The 1,842-nt window shown below is 75.1% G+C and overlaps 1 protein-coding gene across 1 annotated transcript; it reads left to right on the forward strand.

The window, feature by feature from the left end:
• The first annotated feature begins 543 nt into the window (after nucleotides 1-543).
• Nucleotides 544-1,842, forward strand: IER5L (immediate early response 5 like). Its single transcript, XM_054284371.1, has one exon. The coding sequence runs from the start codon at nucleotides 801-803 to the stop codon at nucleotides 1,791-1,793; it is 993 nt and encodes a 330-aa protein (XP_054140346.1). The 5' UTR covers nucleotides 544-800; the 3' UTR covers nucleotides 1,794-1,842.

Genomic DNA, 1,842 nt, shown 5'->3' on the forward strand with positions numbered 1-1,842 from the left:
GGGGCGTGCCGCGCCCCCGCCCCCGCGGCTGCTCGGGACCGCCCACCGGGGCGGGCACCGCCCCCCGCTCACCTGTGCGAGGGGAGCGGCGCGGGGAGGCACCGCCCCGGCTCCGCCGCCGCTCGGGCGGGACCCCCGGTGCCCTCAGCATCCCTCACGGGCTCGACCGAACCCCCGCCGCCCTCACGGGCCGTGCCGCGCCTGACACCATTTGAACGGCGCGAGGCGCCCGCCTCACTCCTATTGGCCGCGATGCCCGCCCGTCAAGCCTTCCTCCGCCTTTCCATTGGTAGCGCCGGCCGCGTGGGGCGGGGCGCGGGGGCCGGCGAAGCGGTATAAAAGGCGGGGGCCGGGCGGGCGGGCGTTCAGTGTCTCTGCGCGACAGGTACGGGAGGGCGCGGGGGGGCCGCGCGCGGGTGGGCGGGGCGGGCGGGAGCGCGCGGAGGGGCGGGCGGGGGGCGGCGCCGCGCGGGAGGGCGGGGCGGGGGCGCGCGCGGCGCTGGTGGCGCTGCCCGCCCGCGCCGTCCGTGCTCGGAGCGCGGCGGCGGCGGCGGCAGCAGCGGGAGCCCCCGGCGATGCCCGCGCTGCTCCCGCCGCTGGCCGCCCCCTGAAGACACCCCTCTCTATTTGCCCCCCTTCTCCAGCGACCTCAGGCTCTTTCCCCCCTTTTCCCCTTCCCCCCCTCCCCTTTATTCCCTCCCCCCCGCCTCTTTATCCTCCTTCCTTGCGACCCTCCGCACCCGCCCGGCTGCCGTGTGGATGCGGGCCGGGGTGCCTGGCTGCGCGGGCGGCGAGAGCCGATGCTGAGGGGCCGGAGGAGGATGGAGTGCACCCTCGATGCGCAGAGTTTGATCAGTATTTCCCTGCGGAAGATCCACAGCTCCCGCACGCAGCGAGGCGGCATCAAGCTCCACAAGAACCTGCTCGTCTCCTATGTGCTCCGCAACGCCCGGCAGCTCTACCTGAGCGAGCGCTACGCCGAGCTCTACCGCCGCCAGCAGCACTACCCCGACGGCGCCCCGCTCCTCGCCATGCCCGCCTGCCCGCCGCCCGCCGCCGCCGCCCCGCCGGAGCTGGCGGCGCTCCCGCTGCCCGCCGACACGCAGGACCGCGAGGCGCGGAGCTGCGGGGCCGCGCGGGGCGGCGCGGAGCTGCTGGAGGTGCCGGTGTGCGCCGTGCCCCCGGAGATGCAGCGAGCGCCCTGCAGAGACTCGTCCCCGGGCTTCTACCGGGCCGCCGGCAGCGCCGGTCCCGGCGGCGGGGGCAGCAGCGCGGCCCCGGGGCTGCTCTACGCCGCCGGCTGTGACTTCGGGAGCGGCGGGGCCCCGCACTGTAGCAGCCGCACCACGGTGCTGGATTTGGACACTCACGTCGTGACCACGGTGGAGAACGGGTACTTGCACCAGGACTGCTGCTCGCAGTGCCCCTGCTGCTGCCAGCCGGCACCGGGGCTCGCCTCCCCGCCGCCCGCGCCCGGCACCAAGCGCAAGTATTACCCGGGGCAGGAGGAGGAAGAGGAGGGGGTGGAGGAAGGGGAGCCGGGGGGAGGCGGGGTGGCGGGCGGCCCCCCCTTCGCCCCGTGCACCAAACGCGCCCGCTTCGAGGAGTACAGCGCCGAGCACCCCCAGGACTCTTCCAACATCTCCAACTTGATCTCCATCTTCGGCTCCGGTTTCACGGGGCTGGTGAGCCGGCAGCAGGCGGACTCGGAGCAGCCCCTCAACGGGCAGCTGTGCAGCAAGCAGGCGCTGGCGAGCCTGGGAGCCTGGACTCGGGCCATCGTCGCGTTTTAGAGAGAAGTGGGGGAGCAGGAGGGGTGCGGGGGGGCTGTTGACAAAACGG

This window comes from Melozone crissalis, unplaced genomic scaffold (assembly GCF_028551555.1).
Source record: "Melozone crissalis strain CALT ecotype California unplaced genomic scaffold, PUWL_Pcris_2 ptg000041l_1, whole genome shotgun sequence".
NCBI lineage: Eukaryota > Metazoa > Chordata > Aves > Passeriformes > Passerellidae > Melozone > Melozone crissalis.

What these genes read in the sequence shown, in the direction of transcription:
- IER5L (XM_054284371.1), top strand. Translation starts at nt 801, where the DNA reads ATGCTGAGGGGCCGGAGGAGGATGGAGTGCACCCTCGATGCGCAGAGT.